The sequence below is a fragment of the Taudactylus pleione genome, unplaced genomic scaffold (genome assembly GCF_031769625.1).
Source record: "Taudactylus pleione unplaced genomic scaffold, aTauple2 ptg000113l, whole genome shotgun sequence".
NCBI lineage: Eukaryota > Metazoa > Chordata > Amphibia > Anura > Myobatrachidae > Taudactylus > Taudactylus pleione.
Window position 1 is genome coordinate 5,289,231 of NW_028284515.1, and position 18,270 is coordinate 5,307,500.

The 18,270-nt window shown below is 40.8% G+C and overlaps 1 protein-coding gene across 1 annotated transcript in view; it reads right to left on the reverse strand.

Moving 5' to 3' along the window:
* The window catches only part of EIF2AK4 (eukaryotic translation initiation factor 2 alpha kinase 4), a 109,096-nt gene that overhangs the window by 18,019 nt on the left and 72,807 nt on the right, over positions 1-18,270 (reverse strand). Inside the window, 14 exon segments of the mRNA XM_088471200.1 lie at positions 594-682; positions 1,890-1,948; positions 2,089-2,201; positions 4,435-4,521; positions 4,843-4,965; positions 5,167-5,277; positions 6,610-6,744; positions 7,514-7,690; positions 8,666-8,731; positions 9,912-10,028; positions 13,864-14,032; positions 15,061-15,110; positions 16,314-16,435; positions 17,151-17,226. Of these exon segments, the coding sequence (XP_088327326.1) occupies positions 594-682; positions 1,890-1,948; positions 2,089-2,201; positions 4,435-4,521; positions 4,843-4,965; positions 5,167-5,277; positions 6,610-6,744; positions 7,514-7,690; positions 8,666-8,731; positions 9,912-10,028; positions 13,864-14,032; positions 15,061-15,110; positions 16,314-16,435; positions 17,151-17,226 (1,494 nt within the window).

The window sequence follows — 18,270 nt, forward strand, 5'->3', positions numbered from 1 at the left end:
ACGCTATACTTTAAATTTCCACCAAAAACGGGAAAAATTGGGATGTTCTAAAATTTTTGCTGGTAGTGTACATAGTATTTGTGTTCACCAGATTCTCATTGTACATGTATACATTTGATGCTACTAGCTAAATTGCTTGCCATCTTAATGCAGAGAACAGCAGTGAATTACAGCAAGGTAACAGTGAGGCCATCTGTAACCACAAGCACTGTACTTGTGAATGATAAAATTACACAAATTCAACATAAGTGCTACAGAGCAACATGCTCACAGCAACTATAGAACAGTCATGGAGCTGGTCCATTAGGGGATTGGTGCTTACAGACTGCACTAGGCAGGATGCAGCTGATAAGATTGCAGGCACATGTAAACATGACAAAGAAAGTTATGTTACAAATATGCAAAATGGTTTCAAAGTCTTTTCAAACAAAAGTGGAAACGTACTGTAGGTCCCCACAGCACATCAGATCAAATAGAAATATGTCATAAAACTGGCCATGTGTGACTGCTCACGAGGCCCATCCAAGCTAAACAAATAAAGAAATAAATCAATTCAGAAAACCAGATTGTCCCTAGACAAAGCAAAAGCTTACCTGGGTTTCATAGCGTCGTTTTATGCTGGCAGATAACTTGTCTGGAGCTAGGACGGTGACTATGGTACTGCTGTGCTGCTCAAACTGACCTGTCAAATAAAACACAATGTAACCAGAGACTAAACAAAGCTAAAATCAGCCCTGTCTTCGTGGGTTTGGAAGGAGAGTTTCCCCCTGGCCAAGTTATTGGACTTGCCGTATATACAGTCAGGTGCATAAATATTGGGACATTGACAGAATTTTCAGATTTTGGCCTCTATTCACCACCACAATGGCTTTGAAATGAAACAAACAAGATGTGCTTTAACTGCAGACTTTCAGATTTCATTTGAGGGTAATTACATCCAAATCAGGTGAATGGTGTAGGAATTACAACGGTTTCTATATGTGCCTCCCACTTTTTAAGGGGCCAAAAGTAACGGGACAAACTAAACAATCCTAAATCTAACTTTCACTTAGTTACACAGTACAATTACCTTGGCGATCCACTAAATTAAGTGGATCCCCCAGATAATTGTATAGTGTATGCCCAGCATAAGTTACAGGTACATTACAGCTACTGACAGTTGGTCTGAACTCTAACTCCTCCCAATAAGGTCACTTATGTCATTACCTAAGAGTTCCGACACCTACGGAGCACATCAGAGACAGGATATAGATAAGTTGGGGGAAACGCTGTCTCCAAACCCACATCTTGTACCTTCTATCCCTGCCATGCTCATGATTTAGATAGTAGGTGCGTAGCCTGTAAGTCAGACACTTAGGGGTATATTTACTAAAGTGCAGGTTTATAGAAGTGGAGATGTTGCCCATAGCAACCAGATTCTGGCTATCTTCTAGAAGGTGCTAGATAAATGATGAGTAGAATGTGATTGGTTGCTATGGGCAATCTCTCCACTTCTAAAAACCCACACTTTAGTAAACATACCCCCAGGGTCCCCAAAACAATGGCAATCTGACACTGTGCCCAAGCAAAAAGGAAAAAAAAAAATGGAGCGCTACAGTTCTATATCCAGTCAGTAGTATATAAATTGTGACTAATCGTTCAGTACAATTAACAATGGACAATTGAGAAACTAGCATGTGCCCCAACAGTAACCAAAATAAATCAGCATTATGAATGGTCCTCATTGTCTTGAACAGAGAACAATTGTTTTATAGTAGAAGACAGCCATCACCAAGAAGACTAATGTAATCATAGCCATTCATAACACAGAACCATTGCACATTGCTATAGATGCAGAGTCTTGTATACCGGCATGATGTACACACGCAGTGCACCGCATCCGTACTTACTCTGAGAGCTGGAGAAAGATCTATTCGTATTCTGCCCAGACAGTGTGTCCATCATCTCTCTAAACAAAATAAAAAATCACTTATGATAACACCACTTACATGAATAGACAAGAAATCCCTTCCACCTCCCCCACCAATAAAAAAGCAAACTTGTCCAAATGAATACATAAACTGAAGTGTAATATAGATTATATTGCACCTGTTATTTCTTTCATCCAGCACTTTGATCCGTAGCTTTTGCAGCAGGTGATCTACAAGATCTGACTCCAATATTCTTTTCTCACTCTGCCTTTCCTTCTCAAAGGCTTTCAGCTGTTTAAACCCAAACAAACCAGCATGTTAATAATACCATGTATTTAGCACAGCTTGAGAGAGAACAGAGAAACGGCTGAATCATTCTGTAATGTAATCATTTATTGTATATTCGGCTCCTTTTATACCATAACTGTAAAAGGAGAATGTATCCTAAATATAGTTTCTTCACAATGAAACCCTTCTTCCCAAGTAATAGGGCGATCTGATCCCAATCTAACAGCTTGGAATAGTTATACAGCAACCCGAGGACCATTAAGGGAGCTGGAGAATTTACAGCAGTTATCCCATCAGCCTCCCTGGCCATTCTGATTACTTTGAAACCTCCCAGCTAAAGTATCAGTTGTTGGTGCACGTGGGGGCAAGAATCTCTTACACTGCATGGAATCCTCACCATTCTACCTGCTATGGAGAGTGGAGGTCAGCAATTCACTCTTACTTTTTTTTACAGGATGTAGTCTGCATCCTGGCGGTCAGAATCCTGGCTCCGGAATCCCAACCACTGACATCCCGACAGTTAAGGTTAGGATGCGGGAGGGGAGGATTAGGGTTAGGATACTTACAAACTTCTGTCAGGATTTTGACTGTCGGGATGCCACTGTGGGTATTCTGACCGCCGGGATCCCATACCCAACCCATTATAACTGGCAAAAGAGAAAAATTTGTAATTTTGTTTATTCACTATGCACTTATTGAAGGTGCTAGTGGCACCACAGTAGTACAGTGGTTAGCATGGTTGCCTCACAGTACTGAGGTCATGGGTTCCATTCAGACAGAGCCCTATCTATCTGGAGTTTGTAGGTTTTTCCCTGGTTTGTGCTGGTTTCCTACAGGTGGTTCTATTTCCGCCCACACTCCAAAAACAACTGACAAAAATGAACCTGTTTGTGTGTGTATCATGTCGTTGGGACTATTTGAAATTTCCAATGGAGCAGTGCCTGACTAAATATTCTATGTAAATTGCTACATAATTTATAAATACTATAAAATAAGATTGTTGATAATAATAGTAGGGTATTGATACTGCCTCTGCTGGTCTGAGTGGAGGGATATGAAAGAGAAATATGTGGATGGCCTGTTTATTGCTTTGTTAAAAGTACTGCAATTATTTCATGTGGCAATTCTTACACTTCAACTGGAAATAATCTGCGACATGCTCAAGTTTAAAGCAGAAATAGTTTTTACTTCGTAATAATACACTTTTACTGTCTGGATAGAGGAATAACTGCTCATCTTGGAAAGGTTATCTCCAATTAAAATTTGTAAAAAATTAATTGCATTTATAACCTACATACTGTGGAGTTCCAATTTTGTGGTCTGAACCAATATCAATGAGATGGCAGACAGAATTATTTAATAATTACTTATATAACGATGGCATAATCCACAGCGCTGCACAGAGTAATAGAACGAGACTGTGCGATTCATTCAAAGTTGTACACAACGTTGTCTTAACCACAGTGTGGGCCCTGGGCAAAGCAATGCACTGGGGCCTCTACCCTCCCATTCACAGGAAAAAAAATGTAAATGGTCAATAAAATTAAACCCTCCTGCATGCCAATCAGACCTCCCAAACATGCAGAGAGACTCTGTCTGACTGGCCTGAAGCCGGCGGATGAAGTGAAACTGGAACGGAGGTGAGTACTCGTCAACGGGAGGGGGATGGGGTGGGCTAGGTTAGATCAGAATACAGTGCACCAGCGGCCGGCTTATAAATATATCACAAATATACCAACTGGCCGTGGCTGCAGGGGGCGGGTTGCGGGTCCCTACAAGCTTCAGGCCCTTGGGCAACTGCCCAACAAGCCCAATGGAAGAGATGGCCCAGGTTGTACATAATTTCCAGTCCCCCTGGTAGATTTTAAATTTATGGTCCCATGTGCCGAGTCGCCAGGGGAACCAGCACAGATTATGAAAAGACCCGCGCATGTGCACACAGAAAAAAAAAATGCAACTTGTGTTTATGTCCAACTCTGAACGAGATCCTGTATATTGACAAAGAGGATTAGCGGATTTCACTTGTATCTATAGATGCAGTCTCACAAATTTGGTTCCATGCAAAAAAAAAAAAAATGTCTGTCTACCCGGTGTGTGATTAATGGATTCATTTCATCTACACGTCAATTAGCTTATTTCTCTTAATCTAAAATGTGTTGCACTTAAGCGCCATCTAACATCATAATGCTAAACTTTACCAAGTTCTAGACGACTAATAGAGATCGCTCAGATTTACCTTGACGTGATTTCCTTCTTTATCAGAGACAATAGCAGCTAATGTGATACCAGATACCCTGCAATATTCCTGCAGTTCATCTTGTGACTAAAGAGATAACAGAATTAACAGGTGGTTACATGTATTAGACATACATAGTGACTTGTTTATAAAGCGTGATTAATCATAGTTAATGATTTCCAGCAGACATGAACCGAAATGGCGTAACAAGCAGAACTGAAGTGCTATTAATAAAATTCTAAACATCCATTATATGGATATATTGTAGTGACGTTAGTTATTTTAGCGTTTTCACCACAAAAAAGCGGCCGTAATACAGACTTATAAAAATACATGTTTGTGTTCTTACATGTTATCAAACATTGAAAGTCTACCTCATATTCCTGTAACAAAATGGCTGACACTTACCTCTGACCAGTCATACATGATTTCGGCTGTAATGCCAGCAGCCCACAACTTCTGAATGATACCAATGGCCCTATTCACAGACATTTGCCCAGCACTTACAACAAGGAGGTCACAGCTGCTGACCTGGAATTAAGAAAAAAAATTAATATTAGACATATGTATTTGGGAGAAGTAATAAATGTTCCATCTCAATAAGATCCTTATTATATATTTTTGTAAGAGTTTTATCTGTTTTTAGGTTTTCAATGACTTTTTACACATTTGGTGTTATTCTACATCTAATATAAGATGAAATATTACATTCTACTTTAGACAGACACTTACATTGTCGTCAGCACTGGAAAGCGCAGCAGAGATTTTGTCTATAGCTATACTGACTCCAACAGCACAGGGCAGAATGCTGGATCCAGTCTGAGGGCCTCTGAACTGTGAAATCTGAACACAAAACAAGGCACGGTCTTAAAAACATGTCATAAGACTGTACATGGCCAAAAATGATAGACAATTCCTAAGCTCAGTACAGCTGGACAGAGTGATACAGACATACTACCCTAATTTCATCATGAGCCTGAGAGTAGAATCATCCCGTTGAACACAATGACTAAAGTCAGTTCACTGATCACTGCCATTATTTGCTGACCACAAAACAGGCCGCCATGTGATCCGTCATCTCAGCTCAAATGGCTGTATCTCATCAACTTAACCAACTGCTTAGGTCATTAAATGATCTTGCCATGCTGCCAGACCGGCATGTGTTTGGCCAATTTAACAGTTCTTAAGCTTGGTTGAAACCGTGCACATAATGTGCCCATGTAAATGATTTTGTTACTTATCTAATCTAAAAATTATTTTATTAGCATAGATGTTAATGTAAACGCATCATGCTTATTGATCTTCTCTCGGGCAATATATAAGATAATACGAAAGTATGTGTAAGTGCTCTAAGGTATAAATTGACTAACTTGAGTCATGTGATGCTCATCAAAAACCTCATGAGCATCACATGACTCAAGTTAGTCAATTATACCTTAGAGCGCTTACAAATACCTTCGTATAACTTTAAAGTCTTTTGGTTAGGTCAGGATACCTTCCTTGTGTACAGCAGCTAAAGGTATATTATAGAGCCTTGTAGTGCGAACCTCAAACGTAAATCCCAATATATAAAATAGGTTATGATCCCTGAAACATGTAAAAGCGGCACCTAAATAAAAACATAGTGGCCTTAATAGAGACCGACACTTATTATGTAATAAACCTCAACATTCATGGTAAGTGTTACTTAACTCACCACACAAATGGCTTGTGATAACATGCACGGTGAAACATTTTATGCCATGTTTGTAATATGTAAATGGCTATATGACTTGGCAATCCCTTTTGTAAAAGTATAGCAAATAGGGGTTAGATGCAACACATTCCCATAAACATTGTGCGTGGACCTGGGACAGTAAGGGCCAGCAGAGATAGATAGGGTGGATGTGGACTCAAAAGAAAGAAAGGTGGAAATTATGCAAATATTGTCCTGGTAATTAAATAACTATCTGTTGACACTATTTTGCTTAATAAATAGACCTGTTCCTCTTTCCTATAGTGCTTGTTCACTATGATCTGTGGAGCTTAGTAAATAATTAAGGGGTAAAGAACCGATCATAACCACCACGTGTTCCAACGTCTTCTGTGCCGCTCCGTACAAGACAGGTGACTTGCGCAGAAGCTATGCTCATTGTCCAAGCCGGTTGTAATCGCTCTATTACCCCGAGGGCTTACCAGATGGTCATATCTCCCACCAGCTGCCAGGATGTCAGGGACGGTTCTTTGCCGGCGTTTGATGAAGGCAACAAACTGAAAAACAATCCCGTTGTGCTGCTGCATCTTGTACACAAGACCGAAGTTCACAACCACCTAATTAACGAAACACACTTATATAAAGGTTATAAAACATATGATATTTCTAAATATATAGGAAAAAGGTTTCAGGATATTATGAGCCCATAAAATATGTTCAATAAGAGAATAAAGAACAAGTTTAAAAAGAGATTGAACTCGCCAGCATGTCAAATGTAAAGAGAAAAATTTAGTGAAAAAATACTTTTGTACTGAATGTTATTTGTTGGTCCTGGTCCTGTAATCAAAGTTACAAAAACTAATGTGTCATAATGTGTTAACGCAATGCAAACCCATTATGTCTGCACAAAAATAATCCCTAATCTGGTGATATCCACTGCTCTATCCAGGTCATCTGCAGCAAACTCTTATGTACGCAAAATTTAAATTTCCCTCAGATTCCAGTACGGAGGATATAATAAAAATTTAATTCTGGGAAATTCTTCATCGGTACCTGGAGGGGAAACAGCCATAATAGGGATGGTGCCAGGTTGAATGTTCGCATGTTAGCGGAGCATATCTAGTGTGTTTTTGAACTGCTCATGCTCCGGAGCAAAGTGTACAGGTGCATGAGTGCAACAGATCCCTACCAGTTTCAATAGAAAAGGTGTAACTGGGTTGTCATGGGGGTTTGCAAATTTTCCTGGGGAATCTTTTCCAACAAGTATAGGCTGGTACAAGTGCCTACCGATGAGGATGACCAATATCAATATCTGCATCAGGTGCAATATCTCATAGAAGTAAAGGGGATTTTTTTTTTAAGGCTCATTAGACACTAAATTCTAACCTGAAGTTTTACGCTCATTCTCTTGACTAGTCCAATAACTTCCTCCAGGTCTTTCAGGCCTTGTTTGGCCAACACACCAACTCCTGACTTCTGCTTGGTCAGTAAGGCCATTATTGGTTCCAGTTCCTGAAGGTCTCCTTTCTGCTCAATAAACTTATAAAGGCGGTTCAATTGAAACTGAAAGCAGAACAGTAAAAGAAAACATAAATCCTTAGATGAGGAAATACCACGTCCCTAAAAAGGTATATATTATTATTAGTCAGCGAGTTAGCAGATACATAGCGATTGGATACGCCGTCTACTTTCACAATTAAACACCCATGGGCTAGTCTGAAAATGGGGCTAAGTTGTTAATTTGATATTTAAAAAAATATACTTTTTAAGGGCCTCATTAATCAACGAGTTTTATCAAACGCAATGAGTGATAAAACTCGTTGCGAATAATAATGGTGCTCCAGCTAATAAGCTTCTGTCATCGGTTTGAAAAATGACAGTTGAGAGCTGTTTGGCTGGAGCACCATTTATCATACGCAACATGTTTTATCACTCGTTGCATATGATAAATGAGGCCCTATGTGTTAAAAACAATGACAGATCTGCCATTGATAAATGGAAAAATATGACAAGTGTTATTCTGTCTCATACTATATTATACTACTATATATGTGTATGATATCCCTTGGTAACTGCTGCTAATATACAACGGTGTTGCACATTATACTAATCGGTTAAACATAATTGTATGTTTTATCACAGTACAGCTCAATATAAGAAGCTACACTAATAATATGCTATAATATGAAAACACACTATGCAATGATATTTTAACACATCACACAGAATTATAGAGGTCAGGTGAGCCCAAATATAGGAATTGTGTCTAATGCCTTATTAACAGCCAGGAGATCTTGCAGCGGGAATGCCGGAACACGGCTAACAGGTAGAGAATGTAAACGTGCCTAGTTCATAAGATCACACTGAAAAGGGCGAGTAAATATTTTTTGGGCCAGAGAAACCCTTGACCTCAGGCATGTCAAGCAGATACGGAGAACTGGAAGGAGTGTGTATCGGTTACACAATGTTTAATCCTCGAAAAACAGTCTATGTAACAATGACAAGAAGGTTTGCGCCCTATTATTCAGCTGTACTTACATTGTTATCCGAAAGGGAGAGGTTACAAAACTTGGCTTCCACTTCTCTTTTAGTGAGTTTTTCTATCTAAAAGTAAATACAAAAACACACAAGCAATGTCAAGTTTAGGGGCTGTCCACTTTCAGAGGACTTTTACTATCTGCACACACCGTCCTGCAGCTTTTACATTTCTCTTTCCAACTTTATTCTGTGCTTTTCACTCATGCGCTTAGATCATTAGAAGGTTTATTTGTGCCGCCATAGCATACGATAGAGTTCTGCAGTAGATGCATTTGTACTCTGTGACTTATCCCAGGGCCACCATACAGAACACATCTGTCTGATGGTATAAATGCATGGCTCAGAGGCAGAGAAGGAAATCAGACTGTATAAGCAACGGTTTTATCATATGGTGCAGAATGGCAAATACATAAGCAATTATTAGTGACCTAGAAACTGCTCCCAGGCTGCAATGAATAAAACAGTTCACACAAGGAAACCTGTATGTGCTATGAATGTACACAAAAATGTAAGTACACAAATGATAACACATGTTGGCAGCAGACTATAAAAGGATTGCAGCTGCAATTACGCTGGAAGACAAGTTGTCCTGTGGTTGTTCTTATACGTTTATATCCATAGTATGTGTCAGTAAACATGGTAACCATTTGTACAAGCAAAGCATAGAGTAAACCTGGAAACACAATTGGTATTATCAACTGAAATCATTTCCAGAGAAATATATTCACATCGTGAATCTGCCCCCTAGTGGCTAACTATGATGAAAACGAGGCACTTACCAGGTAAACACAAACAAAATGCTACGGTTTTCCTCATTAATCAGTTTTACAGAAGAATAAGATGTATATGAAGCATTTGTAACCAGGATACGTAAAAAAAATTAATGCGGAAGACTATTACCACTTTGCCTGGGGCGATGAGGCGCTGTATATATATTTTGTCCATGCAATAATAAGGGTGGCACTACTATCTGGAGTGGCAAAATACATTTTATGGAGGTGGCACACGTGGTCAAGGGCAAGAGAAGAAAAACACTAACACTAATAACTTTGTACTGCATTTATCCTCTATATCCTCTTAACTTTGAAAAACATTTTCTAAACAGGTATAGATCACCAAGTACAAAATAAACCTCCAAAACACAAACCGCTGTTGTAGTTGCTTTGTAGAAATACAGCGATTTAGACTGAGCGGGAGCAGTGCTTCATGGGTAACGCTGAAATGTCATCCAATAAAAAATGCTTACCATAGCATCATAAAGAATATTGTACACCTGAATGAGCTTGTCCTCCGGCACACCGCAGTGAAGTAGAATGGCTTTCAATAAAGATGTATGGTTGACATAAATACTGTAATTTCTTTCCTATTAAAAGAAAACATTACTTTAGAATTAGCACACAGAGCAGCAAGAAATGCAGTTTCATATTAATGTGGTGCACTGATCCCTTACACACCACAGAGGCAGCCATTTTGTCAGCTGTACCAGTATTCATGAATATGCAGCCAATCAATTCACTGGGGGCCTGGTGACACCAGTGTGTCTTATACCTCACAGATAGGTCAAATGTTTTATTTAAACCAGAAGCTGCCTGCTTCCACTGTGTGAAGGCAAATGGTGCCCATTAACTGCTATTGCTAGAGTTTCCCACTTATAACTGATTGAATGTAAAACTTTCAGTAGCAGAAGAGGAGGCATTTTGTTAACCCAAGCAATTCTGAGTCTCAGTAGTATAGAATAAATATATTTTACTTTATTAAGGTTAAAAAAAAAAAGATAAAGGATTGTCACTTCCTCCGAGTCCATCTAGTATGGGACTGAGCAAATAAAAAGTGAATGTACTTTAACAGTTACATCGTTTCCTAGACTTGATGCATTCAACAATGTGCAGATAGGAACCAAAAAAAAATGGTGCTCCTGTGACACAATCATGTGAACGCTAGAGTCCTGTAGTGTGAGCAGTTTATTCACGGTGCCTAGACTTGGTGAGCACCAGGTTGTACTAGATTTCTCCTCAGGCAGCCGTTCCCATGACATTCCCCAGAACTGTATGCTGTCATAATAGCAAAGTGCATATAAAACGCACTGAAAAGCAATCGCTATCTACTGGGACAGTCTCACTGACGTCAATGACAGACCATCAGCAACTAAACTAATCCCTAAGAGAATTACTGCTTTATGGATTGTAATAACATTTTATAGAACATACGTTCTAAAATACTTGGGAGCCTTGAAGATAATCACTGACAGGATTTTTAAAAGCAATAGATATGTACGGTTTTTAATTAAGACCTCTACCAACTCTTAATCGGAAATAACCTTATATAAAAAAGAAAAATGTAAAATAAAATCCAAGCAATGCCCGTAAAGATTCCAATCCTGACTAACATTTATTGCACTAGATTAGTATACATAACTCAAACTACATAAATGGTAAATGTTGCACTCTTACACCACACACAAACTATATACAGTAGATATAGATCTGGTAATAGACGGAACTCACGGTATCGTTTATAGCAAGAGTAAATAGACACACACACTGTCCATGAACAAGGTTTCAGTCCATTTGTGACTTTTATCAAGAAGTCCCGAAAGGACTGAAACATTGTACACTGACACTGTGTGTGTCTATTTATTTACTCTTGTTATAAACGAATGTGAGTGCCGCCTGTTACCAGATCTATATACACTGATGTTTGCACGTCTAGGAGGGCACCAGGACAGGTAACTATATTGTAAAGGTGGAGTGCTGGATTAGATAGATAGAGTTTGGCACTCTAGAAAAAAACAGATCAATGACTTCCTAAGCAACGATAGTATTCCAAAAAATGGAGTGACAGATCCCCATGGAAAGGACACACAGCACTCCTCAGATTTATTTATTTTTTTTAAACATGTACAAAAGCGACTAACGTTTCAAGACCACTAATCTGTCACTTCATTGTTTGGACCTGACACACACACACACACACACTAATCCGCTAAGGTCTATCACATCTCCTACATGACTACGCAGTGGAAGCCAGGGCGTGTACCGCCCTCCAACAGATCGCACTGCTAGGGAGACGAGACAGACTAACAGGAGAGGAGAAGGACCCGCCTGGAGGTGAGCATGCAGAGAGGAGATGGGGTGGTACATCTGATCATAAGGGTCACCATATATTAGGGGACCTATCCATTACATGACTTTTTGAACGATCCGACCAAAACCAGGCGGTAATGGTCGCATTGTTCACAAAGTCGTGTAATGGATAGCCGGCAAGGACCAGCGATGCGCGTGCACGCTGGTTCCTTGCCGACCCCGACTATCTACGGAACATGCTGGTCAACCTGATGACGATCGTCAGATTCCCCATGTTCCGAGATATGAGGTCAGGATCCTGCATTGAAAGACATTCAGCGAACGCCATTCAGTGGGGGCACCGCGCCCGGCCACCTGACGGACTGAACGCTAGACGTTCAGTCTTTCAGGTCACGTAATGGATAGGCCCCTTTAGTGTTAGCAATGAACAGACCAGCGAGTAAGAATACCGCTGTACACAGACAATTTCACAGACCGTGAAATTCAGTCTATTTAGATGAGATAGGAGATATTTTTTCCGGTCACATTACCAATAAGTGATTTATATTTTGCAATGCTTTCTCACGGCTCTGTAATGCTTTGGCAAAGTGTACAAACATCAAAACATTTGTTGGTAGGACATATTTTACCCTGACACACTAAACTTTCATGTTGAGACGCCTCTAAATAATTTAAAGTACTGAATTTTACTGCCAGTGGCAAGTGCTGCGTTACTCTCCTTTTCTGGTTTGTTCATTGTGTTTGATTTAAAACTAAGTGCGTGAATCAGGGGCCCATTACTAACAGAAATGTGTTCATGTTACTTGAAGTTGAGGCCTCTTCCACAACAACTAGTCTCCATTTTTGAGGCTATTCCTCATAACTGAGTTTATATTGTAAGGAAGTGCAGACTAAGTGGTTTCATGTGTTAACATGCAATAACATGAGCTTAGATATCAATTAGGGCAGCACGGATGGTGTAATGGTTAACATTTAGGAGTCTTTTCGCTAGTACACTATACTATGCAGATGTGATATATGTGAAATTATCTTTTATTATCGGGTGATTTGGTTATTTTCTGTGTGCTACCATTAAATGACAATTTAAAAAAAAAAAAAATATATACATATATTTTATATTTTCAGCTCAGTTGAGTAATGGGGATGTAGTTCATATGCCGGCAGACGGGATGCCGGCAGTTGAAATACAGACACCGTAATCCCGCCACAATGCTAGCGCCGATACTCTGATAAGGACATCAGGAAACTGGTGACGGCATCCCGATCGCCGGAACGTCAAACGTCCAGATGGCAGTAAGTATGTCCAGTTAGCCGGGGACGGGGTCTAGGATGAGGCACCCCCCGCCCGAGGAGGGTTACAGCTAGGCAGGGTTAGGTTTAGGGAAGGGGGAGTTGAGGTTAGGCACCACCGGGGTAAGGAACCACAAAGGGATGGTTGGGGGGGGAGAGAAGGGAGGGGAGGGTTAGGGTCCTTACCTGCACCTGTCGGGATTCTCCACCGTTCAGCATTCCAACGTCGGTATTTGAACCGGCGGCTATTTGGCTTCTCATACAGATTCCGAATAATGGCCCTGGGGCCCATACATATACAATGGATTGCCCCAATTCCTCGTTCTGCCGATGCTGGGGAATCGGGAAATTCAACATATTCTCGATTCCCCAATCCAGACCTGAGAATGGTCAGAATCAAAGTTTTTGTAACATGCAGTTTTTCCCCAATCTGCCAAAGGGTCGCCGATCATCGATGGCCGCCAATCGGATGGTCACAATGGGGAATCAGGGCCATCGATGTATGGCCCGCATTAGACAATGGTATCCTTGTGTTTGTAGGATGTATGAAATGTAAAACTTGACACACAGACTGATCCTGCTGCTTAGCCCGGTCACCAAGGGACCCGATCACCACTACAATTATGGTAGATACAATGATAGCCATAATGGCCAAGATTCTGGTGCTAGCTGCTTGGGATGGAAAATTTACAGATCTCACTCACAGGTCGGCAGAAGCCATTTTCCAATGACAGATTATTTTCACATAACGTGCTGACTTTAGGATCCTGCACACGGCAATATTGGGAATATCATTTTTCATAAATCAGTTAGTGACAAATGCACCTGTAGAACTGGAAACTCCTGGATGATCTCATAAATAGTGTAGATGGTCTCTGCGATTGGCAAGTAGCTGCTAACAGATGAGGTAATCACATCAAATGCACATTCCATAAGCTCCTTTGGGTGACAGCGGTTCAGCTTCCGAGGCCTAAATACTCGCTCAATACAGTACCTGTTAAATAAATAAGTTGGAGGGTTTTCAGAATCAAAATGTTCAAGGCTAGATGTATATGTGCACACCATATATTAGAAGGGAAAATTTAAATGGTCACCTAAACTACATGGAGAGAAACATTTTTGGGATCTACCAACATTGAAGTGAATGAAGCCTATCATATACTTGGAACCAGAGGGAAAGTTTCCTTGTGAATTAATAGGCTGAAATAACAAGAATAAAAGTATCGACCGAAAAATGTCAGTATCCGGTTTGTCTAGGTGACATATGCAGTTTAATAAAAACCCTTTAAACTGAAAGATATAGTTTCAATATTAGCTAAATATCAGTGAAAAAAAACACTTAATTTTTACGTAAGTGCAGATGTGTCCTCATATATTCTTGCCGTAGTTGTCCCAAACAGCCCCTCTTGGCTCGCCAGGTCCTGTGCAACTCTGCTGGGACATACAGTACCAGGAGACTGCGCTGATTCATTAGATAGGCGACACTTGTATATCTGTGTGCGAATGAGTTTCTGACTCTGTATACGAGGGGCTACGATGCAGCAGCCGAGGCTTTTTCTCCACACCAAGATCCGTTGTGGTTCATTTACAGACTCAGTCACACACAGATATACAAGTTTCGCATATCCAGTGTCTCCTAATGTTTTCTAGATGCATTTTCAGGCAAAAAAAGATGCCCGGCATTCACTCGCACCAGGCATTTCTCACCACAAAGCGTATTCAGGCTAAACGTTCGAGGACATCTGTATGTTATTTAAGAAAAACAAGAATCTCACACATTTTAGAATTAAGCCTGCCTAGCTCTAATATGGTAACACATGCTACTAATACAACAGATTGTACTTGTAAAAGCACCGTGCAACACAAGAAATAGATCACTAAAGCGTGTTTTAGTTTTAATTATACTTACTTTCTCTGTACATGTGAATGAACCCATTTTTTTTTTTTGCTTTTACACAAAACTGTCTTATAAACAAAACAAAACAAAAAAACAATTTCAAACCTCTGTTAATACTTTATTACCTTTTTAAATTGGTTACATTATTTCTTGCAACAAATCGTGCAAAAGGGATCTACAAAAGATAGCAAAAAGGTGAGAGTTAGCTCAGATTTACACATATAGATCCTAGGTGTGATTATTCAGAAATAAGGGGTCTATTTATCAAGCAGTGAAAAGTGTGGAGAAGTGGACCAGTGGAGAAGTTGCCCATAGCAACCAATCAGCTCCTACCTATTATTTATAGACTGTACTTGATAAGTACTACTTCAAAGCGGATTGGTTGCTATGGGCAATTCCTCCACTGGTTCACTACGCCACGCTTTTCACTACTTGATAAATAGACCCCTTAATCTACTTTCTAGCTGATACTGTGGGCCTCATTCTGCTTCACGGGCTATTCCAATATGCAGGCAGTTGACCAATGTTTTAAGTACTGCGCATGCGACTGAGTCGCACTGCTACGTGTGCGGATTGCTACTGCACAGAGACGCAGAACAAATTTGGATGTGTGGTATTTAGTGGGAGTTCCTGGAAGGTAACAGGGTGATTAGGAAGTGGCTATGCAGACACAGGATTGTCGCGGGCGTGTTGCTGACAACGACTGAGTCTAAAGATGCAGAAATGCGAAGAGTACGACACACTCAGACTGAGGAATTCCACCTACCATACGGCATTTCGATGGTACTACAAATGGTGGTGTCTAAGCTCGCACAGAGACGGATTTGCACCACCACAAGACACTGCAAGCCTCGTCTGCGTGAGACTTAGATCACACCCTGTGTGATGGATATGATCTGTTACTTTACACAGCCTGCCTTCATTTCTGACATGTGCAGCCTTCTTCTAAAATAAACAGGAGCTTTCATGAAAAACAAACAAAGTGTCTCTCTCTTTAGGATACGTTAGTCCAACATGGATACAGACCATAAAGGAAAGCGTTTCTGATGCACCAAACAGATTACTACGGACAAGGCCCTGGGTTATGTGGGAAGAGAGTCTATGCGGGTTCATGGACTACCAGCATTTATAGGATATCAGAATGGGGATGATAGCGAGTCTTTTCCAATCCGTTACGTAGAATGCACCATATCACACTTTGCTGGTGTTTGTACTACAAGTACGTGATCAGAACATAATTCCTTTATCATGAGAAATCAGGATACCATTAACCTTACTGTACAAGCAGCAGGATATTCCTTTTCAAAACTTACAATTTGATTTCCAACAGTGCATCTCCGTGTGTAGAGTAATGTTGTACTGCCAACACGCTACCTACCCTGAGATTGTAGGGAAGGGTCACTAGCATGCCACTATGGTCCATGAAACACGCAGATTCGCCACTCTCAGACGCCATCTTACTCCGAGGCATAAGCAGCGGTGTGTGTAACTTCACAGCTCCTGTACAAAACAGGAGGAAACAAAGAAAATGTGGCCGTTATAATGGGATTTGTATTCCGAATATCTGCATTAAGCTCCATCAGATTGGTCACTGTAAGATCTCTAATTAGGCTGCACACAATCTTCTTCCCGGTGTGTCCTATGTATAATTTGTACTCATATATGCTCATGTTTCTAAATTCCAGTGTACAGTCTGTGACCATACATAAGCACATACCTCATGGGCCCTCCACACTATGGGCCCGATTCTGAGCCGAATGCACCAGCAACACTGCACAGGTAACATGAAGCGTGCACAGTGCGATCACAGCGCATGCACAGTGTCGATAATCGCTCAGTTGCATGAACATAGTCATTGCGTACAAACATGAATCAGACCCAAAGTATGGTAGTGGCAGAATATGGCCAATATCACCGGTGGTGCCAGTTGAAGATGAACTTTCTTCTGTTTCACCGTACTCGTGGTAGTTGAATCATACACAAACATAGCCATGTAAACCAGAGGCCCTAAACAATACAACATACAAGCACTTGTGAAAAGGAGACCTAATCAGAGAGGCGCCCAGGAACGATCTGCATCACCGCACTGTAATAACAAGCAGTGTGCAAGCACTGGATATGAACTTTTCACAGTTAATGGTCTTGTGCGTGGAAGGTGGCCTATTAAATAATGCACAAGACAACATCCGAAAACCTCAGGTGGTTTTGACCTTACCGTGTCTTTTGAATACTCGACAGACCGTCTCACACACATGGTGATGGATCCTTGATGAGCGGGCAGAGAAGCTTCCCTATACAAAAATACAGAACAAAAAACCTCTTGGGGTTATACTTATACATCTTTAAACATGTTTGTTTACCTTGTGGCAGTAACTGTGGCTACTACAAGCTTTGGAATGAGCTACTGTTGGCCAAAGGCTCAGTGCTATAATTTATCTGCTTACGCTATACAAGGCTTTTAACTCAATGAAACGTACATTTTTAATAGCTATGGATGGTTGCACTTCCCCTCTTCTTCTACATATTCAGCTATACCTGGCTACATGAGCACCAGACGTTATAATGACTATTAAAGTGACCATACTCTTATGAGCCTATCCCATTCATGGCTGCACCCCAATCCTATATTACATTTGCTACAGATGTGTCCTCATACATCTATCCGTGTTATGCTATATGGTGCGAGACTCCCGGTAAGTCGTAGACGCTCTGTCCTTTTTGAGCACTTTTTCAGCAATTTTTTTTCTTAATTTGCTAACAGTGTACTAAGGGCCTGATTCAGAGATGGACGGACATGAAGAGCCGGACACAAGCGGCTGTGTAATTCCGTCCATCTAAGATGATAATGCAGCAGGAGGTGTCTGTAGGAAACAGACCCCTCCTTGCTGCATCTGCGATCCCAGGACTGTGACCGAGGGTCGCAGCCTGGGATCATCAATGCAACCATTGCTTGGGATGGTTGCTCCTTTGGCCAGGCTGCATAAGCTGAAGCTTACCGCAATCTGGCCGGGTCCCGGTCACTTGTGAGACCAGGAAATAGCAGACCATAGCCTTGTCCCTCCCGGAAAAAGGGGGCGACAGTTTCCAGGAACGGTGGCCAGCCACATCCCAGCTCCGCCCACCAAATTCTGCAGCATAAGCAGACCAGAAACTTCGGAGATATGCGCTAACCGTCGGGTTAGCATACATCTCTGAAATAGGCAGCAAGTCGCTTATAGTGTATTAAATACTGTTCAGTGTATTTTGTTGCAAATAAATTGGTATAAGTAGCATATTAAGCACAACAATGCATTGATAAGTCACTCGTACTGTATTACTGTATGTGAGTGACTACC